Source organism: Conger conger, chromosome 4, assembly GCF_963514075.1.
Source record: "Conger conger chromosome 4, fConCon1.1, whole genome shotgun sequence".
In the NCBI taxonomy this organism is placed as follows: Eukaryota; Metazoa; Chordata; class Actinopteri; order Anguilliformes; family Congridae; genus Conger; species Conger conger.
The window spans coordinates 64,382,259-64,397,082 of NC_083763.1; the positions used below are offsets into that span (position 1 = coordinate 64,382,259).

The 14,824-nt window shown below is 38.8% G+C and overlaps 2 protein-coding genes across 22 annotated transcripts in view; one reads left to right on the forward strand and one right to left on the reverse strand.

Moving 5' to 3' along the window:
• LOC133126158 (sodium/potassium-transporting ATPase subunit beta-1-interacting protein 3) overlaps positions 1-5,777 on the reverse strand; it is a 92,284-nt gene extending 86,507 nt beyond the window's left edge. For 6 of the 7 annotated variants that reach the window (XR_009708506.1, XR_009708507.1, XR_009708508.1 and 3 more), the window contains exon 1: positions 1,375-1,753. Coding sequence is in view for 4 of the 7 variants with exons in the window: in XM_061238056.1 (XP_061094040.1) it covers positions 1,375-1,428 (54 nt within the window). In the remaining 3 variants the exon portion in view is untranslated. Of the gene's footprint in view, positions 1-1,374; positions 1,754-5,579 lie in introns of those variants that run through there. The other variant, XM_061238054.1, reaches the window with a different exon arrangement.
• unm_hu7910 (un-named hu7910) overlaps positions 5,018-14,824 on the forward strand; it is a 53,277-nt gene continuing 43,470 nt past the window's right edge. For 7 of the 15 annotated variants that reach the window (XM_061238040.1, XM_061238042.1, XM_061238044.1 and 4 more), the window contains exons 1-4: positions 9,230-9,516; positions 11,163-11,312; positions 11,725-11,769; positions 12,499-12,567. In XM_061238040.1, the coding sequence (XP_061094024.1) occupies positions 9,471-9,516; positions 11,163-11,312; positions 11,725-11,769; positions 12,499-12,567 (310 nt within the window). In that variant the 5' untranslated portion in view covers positions 9,230-9,470. Of the gene's footprint in view, positions 5,329-9,229; positions 9,517-11,162; positions 11,313-11,724; positions 11,770-12,498; positions 12,568-13,343; positions 13,521-14,824 lie in introns of those variants that run through there. The other 8 variants (XM_061238037.1, XM_061238038.1, XM_061238036.1 and 5 more) reach the window with 8 other exon arrangements.

The window sequence follows — 14,824 nt, forward strand, 5'->3', positions numbered from 1 at the left end:
CATTGAATAGCTTCCAATGGACCTCACGCCAACATGATAAACGGTTAAATGAGTTTAACTGATATTTCCTACTGCTCTGCTTGAAAATGGATTCATGAAATGCCGCAGGCTGAATACAATGAAAGCGGTTCGCATGTAGACAGTCAAGGCTGCCTTCCATTGCCTTTGAGCCTGATGTCTATTGATCGCAATAACGCTTTTAAAGAAATAATAATTGTAAGCAATACTAGGATATATATTTCATAGATATAGTGCTTCAAACAAAGAACTCATAAATACTTAAGAAGATTAACTAAAGATACTTGGATTTAGTTCATTCACATCAGCACGGTCTCTCTGTGTACTATTGTCTTTTGGAGGAAACTTATAATAGGCCAATATCTTATTTGCAAACCCAAAGAAGACAATAATATTACACAAGAAAGAAAAATAATAGTGTTAAACTTAACGATAGTGCAGTGGCCAACAAGTTGGTATTAAGGGGTTAATTTCCAGTGCCTTAAAAACGAAATTAATTGTTCAGTGGACATTTTTGTACGCTGAAAGATGTAGGCTTTCTGTTATGAAAATTATGAAAAATACCGTATGCGTGAAACATTAGCTACTATGAATAACAATTGACCAATTGCCAAACAGAGACTTATACACTACGCTAACGTGGGCAGTGTGAAAATGATCACACTAGCGGAGTCAAAATCTTGACAAACTATACGAAAAATAAAAGAGCAGCACAAATAACGGTTCATGCTTAACACTGGATCAACAGAATAGGCTAATAACAATTTCGATGGTTTCACAACTGACAACACCAGGAAAGCCAGCAATGTTAATATAGGCAGTATTTCACTACTTTGAATGGTTTGCCTATAGCTAAACAATCTAAATACCACATATAAATCGAATTCCGAAAACTGAGGTGTTGTTTCACTGCTGCATGCTCTTAAACAGAAAGCAATGTAAAATAATTGAATAATGTAATATCTATCATTTACTAACATTTAATTGGTTTAGCAAACTGAAGCGCTAAAAGGGTAAGTCTCCTAGTGCCTATAAATAAATGTTCATGGCAAATAATTTATTACATGGTCAAAGTTAACCTGCCTTTTATCTTTGTCACAAATAACGCTCTTCTTCAACACTAAATACAGTATTTTCTCACTGGTCCAGATTACCAATACTTCTAGCAGACGAACAGTGGCAGTACTGCTGCAAGACAATGATGTACCTGACTATTCTTACCAGATAATTACCGCCAATGTGCAATATAACGGCACCAGCACCGTTCAGAAGACAATAAGAATCGCTGTAGGCTATTTGCGTTAGTCATTTCCCTTCAGAGAAGACAACGACCAATAATATAAGCAATGTACTCACCAACTGTAAAGTGCATAGAAAGATCAGCGTGCATCGACCTGTGCAACAACCCATTTTCCCTTTGAAACTGAAAAAACGCAAGCTTTCAAAGACAGAATAGTCCACAGCCGGCAGATAAGGGCAGCTGGAGTGGTCCGATTTCCGAGCGTAAAGAAAACAGGACTCAAAAATACAAATGCTCTTGGTACCCCATGCATACAGTGGCGCACGAAATACTCAAAGTTGAATCTGATAAACCTAAAGAACACAAATCCGAACCATTCGTCTCCCAGCGTACATGTCTCTTAAGAGGATAAAGAGACCACTTAAATTCTTGCTGAACTGAACGTGTAACCCGAGTTGTCCCCTGATTCAGGCTCAGTTGTGCTTTTTAGGTTAATGTGTAGCTTGCCTCCGCAGTGAAACTTGAATGGCCTTGATATTCGGAGGAGCGCGCCTGACGCTTGTTGGGAGTGACTATTTTAACCCTTAACCACAAGCGCATAATCGACGAAAATGTGGGCAGGGTCCTTTGGTACCATGTACTGTAACTGCTGGTTGACCTAAAGTTCTGTTTAATTTTATGGTAGCATGTGATATGCGGTACGTGTGGGTTTTCTAAGCTTTTTAAAAAAGTTTTATTTGTTATTTAGATTGTTATTTACCATTAATAATTAAAATTTCACAGCCAACCGAAGCTCTCAATAGTGGAACCACAGTCGTAGCCCTACTGTAAAGGCAATATACTGTAGGCCTAACCTCCTACTTCCAATGCTTTGCCAAGGCTTACATCCAGATTTATATTAAATGTATTCATTTATTGTGCTATTATATAAGCACAATACTTTTGTAGGTTTTTAATCTGTTTCATCAGTTTTTTTATGATTAGTCGCATATAATAGTCATTTTACAGTTATGCAAATACGATTTATAATAGTTATATGACTGAACAATACAGCATATTGTATAGCACTGACGTGAATTTATTTTTGTGTTAACGTGCATAGTGGAACTCTCATGCATTATGCATATCTTGGAGAAAAAGTAGGGTAGCATAAAGTACATGCCGCGCTTTGTATTTCTGCTCAATTGTTTTGCTCCTGCTGAAACTATGTAAACAGTCAGGATGTGACACCAAGAGTGTAATTGTGAATTACGTTCAAGGCTAGTTGTCCTTTTTGTTCCATTTTTATATAATTCAGAAGTCGCCCCCTTGTGGTTATGGTGACCATGTACAGTTTGATGTGAAGCATGTACATCCTACAAAAAGGAAACGTGTCTTATAAGAACACAGTAATTAATAATACATGTATTATTTTTCTTCTTCTTCTCAAAGGGCCAGCCTTAATTACATTATATATCGCTCCCTGGTAAGTGAAATGGAAACCAGTCAAATTTTATTTTAACAAAAGATTACACAGAGGGCCAGATTAAACATTTTCCTTGCATTTATGAAATGTGCGAATTTGTCAGTGCCCATTGTAAACTAGATTGTATCCAATGCTTCGTATGAAAATTCAGCCATTATATATTGAATTTTATCTGCTGTAGAGAAGCATAAACTTGAACAATTACAGAAAAAAAGAAGAAGTTAAAATTAGTCGGTTTGAACCAGATACTGCTTACATATACTCATGAGCCCTAATGAAAGTCTGCCTTGCTCGTCGGTGACCCTTTGACCTCATCCTTGTGGTTCCTTTGCAGATCAATATCACTTCAGAGGATAGGTAAGCCTAAATAAATGAATAAATACTTATTTTTTTCTTGCATTGATTGCCCCCTGCTGGTGAAACCGACAACATTTAAATGACCCAATTCAAATGATTGGAATTTAACAGAAGACTGCTGATTCTGCCAATTTATTCATTCAAATAAATTTTAGAAATGAGATTTATCAATTAATTGATTCAGTCCCACAAAAATGTATAGATGCTCCTAGTTCCTGGAACATTGCTCTCTTGATGACAGGAGCATTGCACCAAATAGATTATGTGAATTTTACATCAGATGAAACAAAATTCCAATATAATACAGTAATTACAGTATAATGAATTTTTCAAATGCAAAGATAATATATATTTTCCTTTAAAAATGCAGGTTTAATAGAATCTTTGATGCATGATATAATATGGTTATATTCCTATGGATAGAATAGTTGATTGGCTCTGATGATAACTTTGATCATCCTCCCTGAGTAAGAAAACAAGTGCTAGTTTAAGGGGGAAAGGAGATCAGCCATGAACAGGACACGTCAATTCCCTGTCCTCCAATTGACTGGTCTAAAAAGGCACCTGACTTGATGTAACATGGCAACAACCTCTGCTGGGATGTGAGATGTGATTATCATTGAGGAGCCTTGTACCAAGGGGAGGGGAGACTCATCACCTCATCGCTGATACTCGGATATTCAAATCTGTCTAAAACAATGTTCCTTTAGATTGTCTGCCAAAGGCTCTGCCTTTATAATCAAATATTCTTGTTAACCCATTAATTTGTTCTTTGGTGTAATCTTTCATTTCAAGTCATTTCATTAAGTTTTTATATTAATGTGCATTTTTACTAGGTTATTAGCTGAATACATTACACTACTGTTACTTAATTATACAGTAGCTATTCAGAGTGGTCAACTTTCACTGTCTTAATGGCAGCAATGATAAAAACGCCTTACTCTAGCTACTTGGTTAATTTCTCATCTATCCATCCAAGCCTATAGTGTGAGATCCTTGCAAAATAGAAAACACTTTTTTATAGAAAACACTATTTAGGGTAATTTATTCTGTGGTCTTCTCTGGATTATTCAGTCGTGAACAGTGACAGAGTGAACAGCACACTGTGCTATGCACATTTGTGTAACTATTTGCATATACTTCTCAAACTAACACATTGATTTATAGAAACTGATCATTAATTATTTACACACCAGGATAACTCAAGTAATGAAGCATCATCAGCTTTCTCTGGCGTTGATTTATAGGGATGGGGGCTTCAGAAATAAAATTTCAAAGATCAGAAATAAAATATTTAACTGAAGAAGATCTCACTGTCTCTGACCTACTTGTACGAGGTTATTAAATTGCAGAGCAGACGTGGCGCCACGACGCTTATACAATGTAGCCTATGTATGTTATAATAACCTAATGAAAATGATTGAATCAATGTAGCCTAAAACAACCATTTCAGACAAAAATGCATAATTTTCATTAATAGGCTAGACGATTGAAAATGTATAGCCTAAATAACACGTAATACGGTTCAGACTGTATATCAATAATAAACACTGGTAAACAAATCAAATACAGCTCTGTCGATATCTGCTATAGACTAGGCGTGCGCTTATTTGGGCTTATTTGAATGAAAGTGTGCACGTCGCATTTTTTAGCTATATTGTACAGTAGCACATGCATGAATAGTTTTAGCTTAAGTGTTTCTGTGCTGCGCAGTGTAGTTTTGTTTTTTAGAGGGCGTCAAAATGTGGATTTTATCGATCAGAAATAGCCTCGACAACAAAGAATGAGACTCAATCGTTGTGCTAACGTAATGCTTACGTAACCATTTTATATTCGCAATTAAATATAAGGCGACAGTCAACCGCTGAGTTCTCGCGATGAAAGATATCTTCCATTTTGCCACGTTCCAGTGCTGGCAAAAATTTGATTGAAGGCGGTACTAACTTGCGGGTATCCACACGATTGAATAAGGCAACCACCTCTAGATGACGATTGGATTAAACGTCCCTTTTCTCCGCCTAGATAGTCTGCCTAAATTTTGGACTGGAGGAATTCAAAATCACTCAAAAGTCAACGGGTTGCTATGGGTTTTGGTTTATGAGGGTACTGGGATTTGATTTCTCTTGGATCCTTTAGTGCTAGATTCAAAGGACTATATCGAATAATTACATTCAACCTATTAACTGATCGCACGTAATTTTAACGGCAATGGCTCAGAAGAAGACCGCTAAAGGAAGTGGGAAAAAAGGTAGGTGGCTAGCTACCGTTAACAGTCTACTATTATGAGGCATCCAACCTTTGATAACAGTACAGGCCTACCCTATGAAAGTTAATCGGCCTGCAAGTCTTATACGAGTAATTCTTGCAAACCATTTACACGTCAAAGCACGCATCAAATAGAAGAGAACATTTTGGAACGACCAGTACTGCAAACGAGACAGACTATCGATTCTGATGGCAGTACTATGTCGCTGGCTAGCAAAACAATTTGTTACATACCTTTAAAAATGACGCGTGTGGAACTAAAATGTTGTCACCACGGCTCATCAGTGGCAGCGTTCAACTTTGAGTAGAGCAGTTCAACATTTTATGTTTAGGCTACACCGCGACTTTAATGGGTTTCGTCTCGATCCAAATTAACTAATTAATCCAATTTCTAGTGAATTCAGAAAAGATCCGAAGGAGAAGCGAAATTTCATATTTTACTGAAACTAAGATACGCCATGGATTGATGATCACTGGGCGGTTTTGCACAGCCGAGTCTATAGCCCATATCACTGCAGGGATTCGTGGCTTAAGCTACTGATCTCGCGGAATATTATGTTTTTTTGTGTTTGTTTTGTTTTTAAGTTTGTTTGGCTTTTCTAATGGGCCGTTTCCAAGATCGTTACATCCAATGTTAAAGATTCAGATAGACAACTCTGCTGTACGTACGGTCTATTTTCTAAGTGCTCACGTGTCAAAAAAACTGAAAATGTGGGAGGGGTTACACGTGGCCTTTGTAGTCGTTTGCCAATGTATCTACATGCCTACAAAATGATGAGATCAGTTTGTTTTTTTAAGATGATTTTTTATAAGCGTGACATTGCCTTGTAATCAAGAAAATGTTTTCCTTGAAGTGAGATTCATAGAAGATATCCAAAAAGTACGGGCCATGTTTACCATGAAATGAGATTGGAAAGTTGATTTATTTGTTTGCTTGTTTGTCTGTCTATTTTTGTTATGTGGTAATGTTTGAAATTGAAGACATGAATGAAATTTTATGAAAATAAAATGTTGACTGCTAATGTCCTACAAGTTTTCTATTGTTTTGGGCTAAAGGAATGGACTGCTACTTAAGATCTTGTCTCTTACATCTATGTTACAACTGTGTTGTTATATTTCAGAATATTCTGTCCAGATTTTCACAATAGATAATGTGACATAAATATTTATGCCCAACTTCTCTTATGTTCATTGTTCAGTGGTACAGTTAAGAGGCCATTCTGAGCTAAGCTTTTAAAGCTGCTCTGTTGCTGCTTGATAGCCTCTATAGCCTCTATCTAGAATCTCTCTCTCTCTCTCTCTCTCTCTCTCTCTCTCTCTCTCTCTCTCTCTCTCTCTCTCTCTCTCTCTCTCTCTCTCTCTCATTTTGTCTTTTTCATTTTTTTCTCTCTCTCAAGTTGTATTTTCAAATGTAAATTGTTCTTTTCAGCACTCATCCTCTCACTGGCTGAAGACCACAGCTGGTATGGGACTGAAACACTTGTGTGTGAATGTTGAGTTGTGGTTTTCCTTCATCTCGGTTTAAGAAATGAGTGTGCATGTTGCATGCACTAGGGTCATCATCCTTGCCCTGCAGCAAGGGTTTGGAGGCTGTTTGTAATTGAGCTGGACCTACACGTGTTTCAGTTTGGGGCTTCTCAGAGAGAGGGTATGGAGGCCCTGTTTCTCATGGAGAGGGTCAGCTTGAGGATGTGGTTGTTTTGTTGCACTGATCTGGCGTGTTGACATTTTGCTTACTGTAAATGGAGCATTTCTCCTTTTGCAGCAGTGAGGTTTTTGTGACATACCTGAGGTGCATGCAGCTTTTTGCAATGCTGGTTTAATTTCATCAAGCCATTAACTCACAAAATGCTATTTTGATGCATAGCTATACTCTACACATCATGATATCATAATGCATCACTAAATATTTTTCAAACTCATTACTGATCTCATTGTAAGTCTCTTGTGATTAACTGATTTGAGGATAGGTTTAGGTTACTTCCTAGTTGATTATGATATTTCAGTACACTAAAATGTTCTTACTACGCAGTCTTACTATGTGGTTTTTGGTTCAGTCGCAATTGCTGTGTTAGTTCGTGTAACCTGGCTTTTACCGTCTTGTTTGTAGTTATGCTGTTGGTTGAATCCTTTTTTTAATGGTTATTTCTATGATAATCTTTACTCAGTCTCAGCCTGTAGGTGAAATACAGATGAAAGTGTTCTTGACTTAATCTTTAGCCATCTTGCAGGCACATGCTACAACATTTAAATGATAAGCTTTATCAAAATTCTAGGTTATGTGCAACTTTGATGCTGATGACACTGCTGTTTTGAATCCTTGAAGGTCCTGTGGCTCTTACCAATGTCAAGGCCTAACGCAGGAAGTCCAATTTGGCTTTTCGAGTTTGTCCAAAATTGGAATGTGTTAGCATTAGCATTGCTGTAGAGAGTTGCATGTCTGATGTCTATGAACCACCGTTGTAAGTTCCAGGATATTGCTGGTGTCATCTTAAATAAAGAATTGATCACTTAACAGATTCTGTGTGTTTCATTGAATCTTGTTTGAAATCACTGTCACCATTCAGTTTTAATGAGCCAGTTTTGATGAGGGTCAATGAAAATCGGTTGGTCTCCACCAGATGTTTGCAAAAATCTCCAGATTTCTCGGCCTACATATTGTTGGGGGGTGTAAACGTACTTCAGAAAGACACGATCTTAAGCCTCCCTTTTGAAATCCTCCCTTTTGGAAGCCAAGAGGAACTGTGGGCAAGGGCTGTCTTGCCCTGAGGGTTGTACAGGGCCCGTCAGTTATAAGCGTTCATGTTCCTCCTTAGAGAAGTTTACGTCACCTTCAACATTAGGTCACAGAAATAGATGGCATGGCCAGATCTGGTGTCTCACACCATATCCCTCGATCGCAGATGGTTATCTCTTCTCCCATATCATTTGACGGTTTGATGGATGTTTGTCTTATTATGTTTCAATGATTTAAGATGAAAAGCTTGCTGTCTTTGTCAGTACTCTAAAGGAATTAATAAACAAGCCTATAAGGAAGAGATGGTTGTGTTACTTCATCAGACTGCTTTGCTTTGTTTCAGTACTAGGAAATTTGGCATGCAAATCAATAATCGCTGGGTTTTTTCCCCAACAAAAAGGCACAGGGCAACACAAAATAATACTGTTAGCCAAGCCGATGTAAACACATGTCATTGGTGGTTTATAAAGGTTGGTTTGTTTATTTGTTTGTTGCTGCTGCTATTCTGGGGTTACGGAATGCTGTTTATTATATGGACCATTATGGATGAATTGCCCCTGACAGAGGCTGAAAAGCTGAAAGTCTATATTTCCTACTGTGTTCTTCTTTAGTTGGTTGTTATTGAGTAAGTTCTGAGCGCTATGCCAGTATGGGATATATTTATGGATGCCCCTGCTTAGTCTCTACAGCCAGAAGATGCCCTTTCGAAGAGTCCCATTTGCCCAGGTGCCTATTCACAGAAATAGGAAATGTACAAGGCAATTTTGGCGATATGAAGCTCAGCCAAAATGTTTATCCTCTGAATGGTGGGGTGGTTATTTAAAACTGCATCATATTTGCGGAGTACAATGGAGAATACGATACCTAGATGGCAAGTTAAGCTATATAGAGCTATTCGTGTATGGAATCGGACAGAGTAATGTTGGTGACAGCAGCAGTGTAATCTGAGACTTTAGGCACGTCTGTTAACGTTAAAGAGAAGTGGACGTCCATTCCGACGCAAGGAAAAACCTGCCATTGAAAATTCCAGAGTAAACGACACGCCTTTTGTCGTCTTCTCCTTATTACCCTCAGTGGAGAGATCCAAGGAGGCTGGGCTTTTTCTGTAGTGCTCGGGGCTTCTGCCTCACTGTCCTATCAGGCACGAGGACTGCAGGCTGACATGGAGTGCAAGCGTGTTTCCATATGAGTGCTTGAATTTGTTTGGCCAGTTTAGTGGGCTGCTCTAAAAATACTCCTGGGGGTAAGCAGGGCAGGTCCTGTATCGAGTTCTCGCTGAGTTAGCTGTGAAAGAACCTAGGGCAGCTGTTGCACACTAGGCTTTTGGGGCAGAAACAGGGGAAATTTAGTGCTTTCCGTCTCTCCGCTGGCCTTCCGACTCTGCACGGATGGGAGACCCTTGCACAGAATCCAACAACATGGCTGAGGAGTCGGGTAGGACTGTGAAACCAAGTTAATGTGCAAAGGAAAGAATTTTGTTTCCAGGGTGTCCTTGCTCAGGAGTTGTTTTTTTTCCCTGGTACTTTGGAGTGATTTATCATGTCTCAGGAGATCTGCCTGAATGTGTAGTATGTGGCAATGTGTGCTTTTTGCAGAGTAGAATGGTGATTGGAGAAAGTTTCGGAGGTCACAGGGCAGGTTTAATGATTATTTCCTGTCCGTGGAACCGTTTGTTCTTTCATTTGTTGAGTCTGAACTTCACTTGGAGTCTTAACTTTTTTTTTTCTTTTTTTTTTTGGGTTGATTTGAATGTTTATGGCTTGAACTGAATAGTCAGTTATGTAATCTGTAGTGCTTTTTATATAATATTTGAATGCGTTCCGTTGAATTTATAGTTTTGCAGTTTAAATCTGCTTTTCATATGTAGTCTATTTTTAAGACTTTAGTTTTCATTAGGACATTAGTAGGTGCTGTGTTTGTGCGTCTGAATGTGTGAACAGAATGTGAATGAATGTTGGACAGCATTTTTGCAGTGGAAGGACAAGCACCTCTCCTTTCTTCCAATGTGCTCTAATTTATTGTAGATGTTGTACAATAATCGCTTGGCCCATCAGACTTTCCCTGCACTTCTTATTTGAAATGTGTCGTGTTTGCTTCCATCTATGGCTTTAGCAATGTGATTACTGTAATAGAGTCTGCAGGGAACCCTTCTGTTCACCATAGTCCAGAAAAATCTGGAAGGTTACCTAACTCCTGCGCCTCGTGGCCCTTGTAGATTAAGAGACTTAAAAAAATAAAATAAAAAACTCTTGTTTTAGGTAGCCTTTTTCTTCCACAAAATGCAGTGGTTTGCTTTATCGATGATTCCTGTTTTTGAAGTCAAGTACGAATAAAAATTGAAGATTGTGTGCTCGGCCATCTATCCAGCAATGCTATAGATTTAATTTGTGAGATGATACTTTGGTTTATTTCCATTCCCCCCCACAGATTGGTTATTAGCTTGGATTTAGTGCGTATAAATCTGTTAATGCACAGGAACTTTTCTATGAAATATTTATCATTTAATGTTTGTGGTTGATTTCCAAGGCCTGTTCCATTAACCCTTGTTTTCTCAAGCAGACAAATGCAACACAAGAAGGAAAATCTCCCATAGCCCAGTGTTATTTATAATTTAACCTGTAACTGCTTTTGTGAAAATGTGTAGACAGTCAGCAACATTTCTGTCTTTGTATTTGACCTTTCCCCCACCTGTTAGGCAAGCCAGCTTGTAGTTACGGCAAGTCTAGCCATTGTGAGCCCACTGGCTGTCTCTACCCGCGTTGTTTCTAATTAATTAGTAATTTATTCATTTATTTGAAATGTTAATGTACAGTGCAGGCATATACAATGCAAACATCTTGCTTTCAGGTACATAAAGCTATTTCAGACAACCCTGTAGACTAGAATAGCTAAACTCATGCAGCTGTTCAGTCTTGCTTTTGTGTGCGATTGATAAAACCCTGTGTTGAATCTCACCATGGCTTATGTAAGGCTTGCATAACTGTGAAAACTTGAAGTGAAACCCCCTCTATCTGGGAAAAAAGGCATTGCTTTGTTTCTCCTTTAGTGTTTTGTCCCTCACCATATTCCTGTCTTTATAGACTCAAAGCCGCAGTCTGCGAGCAAGAATGGGAAGAAGGGAGAGGGAGGACACTCGTTCTTCACCTGGTTCATGGTCCTGGCCCTCCTGGGCGTCTGGACCTCTGTGGCCGTGGTGTGGTTCGACCTGGTTGACTATGATGATGTGCTCGGTAAGTCTTTTCGATGTATGCTACCAGCTCGCTACCAGCTATGTAGAAACAGTGAACCGGGTTCAAATCCTTTGTGTGTGTATGTAGTTCTTTGTAGATCCCTTCTAATATCTCATATGAGCCACTGTTGAACTTCACTAGTTCATTTAATTGTGGAAACCAAACAATGGCTAATAAGGCAATGGAAAGTGTACACTTTGTACTGAAATCCATTTCTCACAGTTGGTTTCACCATTTTTCGGCACTTCATTACCTCTTGTGCATGTGGAAAACACAGCAAAATATTATCTTGATTGAGTAGTCTTAATGTACTGTAGATTGACCTTTAATTTGCATGAATAATGTCTTCATACACGTGATCCCTTCTGTTGTTTAATCACCACTGATTCTCTTGTCTTAATCTTGCATGCAGCCAGGGCAAAGGAGTTCCGTTATAACATTTCAGAGGTATTACAAGGTATGGGCTCAGTCGACGCGCTTTTCTAACAAACGCATTAGCCGTCGTGCTAATAATCCACTACTAACGCGTGATAAACTCGTGATAAACTAATGATTCATCGGCTTTAGATGTTTCCCTTATTCTCAGATGGACAGGCGCAAAACATTTGAATGGGAGATATGCTTATGTGAAAGTTAGTTTGGATACAGCCTCATTTACAAAATTATTTGAAAATCCTCTGTGTACTCTTTCAAGTACACGTTCATCTTACTTTCTCCAATGGAGGACACACGTCTTGGTGAGCTTTGCGCTAAAGACCCGATTAATGAAACGCATGTGCAGTTATACAGTTTTAGGGCTTTTCAAGACTATTAATAACCAGGGACGGATCCAAGAACAAGGTCAGATTATAGTTGCTTCAATGCAAGTCTCAAAATACCAGGTAAAGACCTTGAAAACACTTTAGTGTGGTGCTCAGTAGTTCTGAAAGGTGATTATTCTTCATGATGAATTTTGAAGCCAACATTCAAGTGCTGTGCTGAATTCAGCTTGTAGAGATTATATATATATTAGGCGCATGCATGGTGCTCTTGCAAAAACCTTGTGGCCCATTGATGATGTCCCATTTTAATGACTGGGGAATGCCTCAAACTCAAGACAGGCCGAGCAAAGCTGTCCTACGACTGTGGCGTCGTGCAGGGGATGCCCGTAGCTTGGTTACGTCACTAACGGACAGTCCTTTTACAGGTAAACTGGGAGCCTATGATGCTGATGGCGATGGTGACTTCGATGTGGAGGATGCCAAAGTTCTGCTAGGCAAGTGTATTTAAGTGCTTGTGTGCATGCGGATTGGTGTTGTGTTTGGAAAAGAACATTTTTATTTTGTCATTGCATGACTGACTTCAGTTTACTTTTGATCACAAAGGACCCCAACTTAAAAATGGTATTTTTGGCTTATTGAATATGCATGTGTACAGAGAAGGCCGAGGCAATTTGTTTCAAATAAAGTAGCGCGAATGTATTTATACTGTCCCCTATTTAAAAATTAATACAGTAACTTTTATCATGTAAACATTATTGCATACAATAAAGCTGACTTGGTTCAAGTCAAATTAATATTCAGCACAAGTATGAAATTGTATACAAGACTTCATGAGCCAGACGTTTATTGACACATCCTGTACACTCCCTTTATCATCACAAGATGAGATAATCTCTTGCTCGTTATGGCTGTTGAATAGACTGAGTGGACATGTCTGTCCTGTGCCAGCAGTGGCAGGATTCCAGGACAATAGCATAGCCTCAGGTTGTGTTACATACATGCAGCTTGGCTGCTTCCTTATTGCATGCCTCTGAAGGGCCTGTCCTGTGTTCTGGCATTCCTTTCGCTCTACCTTATTTATTCTGCCTCTCTGTTGGTGCAGAGCGATTGTCTGACCTCTGTCATTTGCTGAAAGCTGCTTTTTACCTTACCTGGCTTCAAACGTTTAACGTCCTGCTTTCCTGCATTACTACCCTCTTCTCTTGCTCTCTCTCTTTCTTTCTCTTTCTCTCCCTCTCCCTCCTTCCTTATTTTTCTCTTGTCTGTGTAGGCCTGACCAAAGATGGCAGTAATGAAAACTCTGATTCCCTTGAGGAAGTCCTTGATATTTTAGCTGAGGAAGGCTCCGATTGGTTTTACGGATTCCTCACGTTTCTCTATGACGTAATAACCCCGTTTGAGAAAGTAGAAGACGAAGAGAGCGAAGCGGCGGAGGAGGATGTTGCTGGTACGTCACAGAACGATGGGGTTCAGGGTGTGATTTTAGACTTGCAAAATCAATAGCAATATCCTCCCCTCACCCGCCATCCACCACACTCCATGCAACAGCCTGCCAGGAACACAGACAAGTTGACTAGTTTGCCTCCCTGTCAGCTTGTCAAGGAAAGATTTGGAGAAACAAAATGCTTGGCGGTGTTGCTTTTTAAGGACCTTGACAGAATGCCTGAATTGAGGGATCCCCGCACACTTCACAAGGTTCCTGTGGTGGATGTTCCCATGGGGAATATTAAACGCTTTACGCTTTACTGGTGTAAATGCTGAGTGTACCGTCCTTCATGTACTTACTGCTTTCCCCTGAATTGTGCAGTTCTTTGCACAATATACCACTACACCTACAAATATAGATCTGCTATGATATAAACATATGCTCTTACCTGATGCTCCTGGATGTTAGTCGCAATTTTTCCTTTAGCCATTCTAACTGTGCTGCATGTTATATTATGCTGACTAATAGCAAAAGTGCACAGTGTAGAACTACCTAAAAGAGTAGAATTATTACCTTACCTCCCTCTCTTGTAGCCATTTTTAACTGATAGGGATTTTGTGCCAGTAATTATAATTTGAGAAATTTTCTATTATTTTAAACAGTCAGTTTTTTTAACATCTTCTCATAACTATGTTTTATGACTCTTGCATCCTAAATTGATATTCATCAGTGTCAAATGTTGTGAATCATTCCTTAACTAAGTAAATGTGTTTCTTTGCTATTCAGTATCTTTGGTATTTTTGAGTTATTAACAGTTATATATGAGTCTGAAACGAGGTCAGTATATTGGCTTGAAACGATTTTTCTTAAATATTTCTATTTCAATTCAAATACAGTACATCTTTTCAGTTTAGGTTTTTCACACAAGGTTATTGAAAGCTGGTTCATGCTATGCTCGGTTTTGCCAAAATGTTTATTTTCTGTTTTAATGAATGAATATCTGTTAGTTGGGGGATACAATAAGACGGCTGGTGCGAAATTTAAGTGTTCCTTTGCACTAAACACTAAATCTATGTTAAGGAATAGTTTGAGAGCTTCTTTTGTCTGCATTGGTTTAGTAGCATGGAAATGGTGAAGAGAAAGATTACATTAATGCATGAAGCTGTAATGAGCACGAGTGACTTGGAGCTCTCTGCACTAACATGCATTGCACTTCTCTGCAATATATACTGTAAATTATTTCAGGAATTTAGAAAATAAGGGTGCCTTTTTGTTAATGTCTGCTCATAGGCAATGCTAAAAACAACAGCAGCTTAGACATGCTA